General features: G+C 55.5%; 1 protein-coding gene across 1 annotated transcript in view; it reads right to left on the bottom strand.

Moving 5' to 3' along the window:
• DRAP1 (DR1-associated protein 1 (negative cofactor 2 alpha)) overlaps positions 1–590 on the bottom strand; it is a 4461-nt gene extending 3871 nt beyond the window's left edge. The window contains exon 1 of the mRNA XM_011965243.1: positions 578–590. Within this exon, the coding sequence (XP_011820633.1) occupies positions 578–590 (13 nt within the window). The remainder of the gene's footprint in view (positions 1–577) is intronic.
• Between the last annotated feature and the right edge of the window lie 161 nt (positions 591–751).

Here is a 751-nt window from a genome sequence, read left to right as displayed (position 1 = left end):
GTCTGTTACTTCCTTCACCCACTGTCACACAACCCTGGGCCTCGGGCTGTTCCTTCTGCTCGAGCACCTGCCTTGCAGCCCTGATGGCCGGAGTGTGTGGTGACTTGTGTAATGGCTTGATGGATGTCCGTCTCCTGCTGGCCCCTAAGCCCCATGCCCATACTGTGCTCTGTGAAGGCAGGAACAGTGGCTAGATCTCAGCCCTGTCCCCAGAGCCTACCACAGTGCTCGGCCAGAACAATGACTCCATAAGTTATTATATGAATGAATGAGGTAATTGGCGACTCCAGCCCCTGCTGGACCCGTCTGCCTCATCCCGTCTCCACTCCCTGCTTCGCACTCCTTGTCCAAGAACGTTGAGCTGCCTGCGACTTTTCTTGCACACATGGTGGCCTTTCTCACTTTCATGCCTTTGCTGGTGCTGTAGCCGCTGCTTGGCTTACCCTCGCCCACTTCCCTGGCTGGCGCCATGTTGCAGACCTACTGGCTCAGGTGTAATTCTTCAGGATCCTTCCGCATCCTTCCTCACCCCAACTGTTGCAGGCATGTCCCCTAGGCTCCCACAGCTCCCGCCCGCCTGCTGCTCTCATCTGTGTGTAAGATCCCTTCAGAACAGTGGCAATGCTTTATCCTCCAGCATCTGGCATAGGGTCCAGCCTAGTGCAGATGCCAAATTAACTTTCTTTTTTGAGATAGGGTCTTGCTCTGCTGCCCAGGCTGGAGTGCAGTGGCATGATCATGGCTCACTGCA

Source organism: Mandrillus leucophaeus, unplaced genomic scaffold (assembly GCF_000951045.1).
Source record: "Mandrillus leucophaeus isolate KB7577 unplaced genomic scaffold, Mleu.le_1.0 Scaffold718, whole genome shotgun sequence".
In the NCBI taxonomy this organism is placed as follows: Eukaryota; Metazoa; Chordata; class Mammalia; order Primates; family Cercopithecidae; genus Mandrillus; species Mandrillus leucophaeus.
Note: the sequence above shows the minus strand (reverse complement) of the source record. Positions and strands in the feature narration are given on the sequence as shown.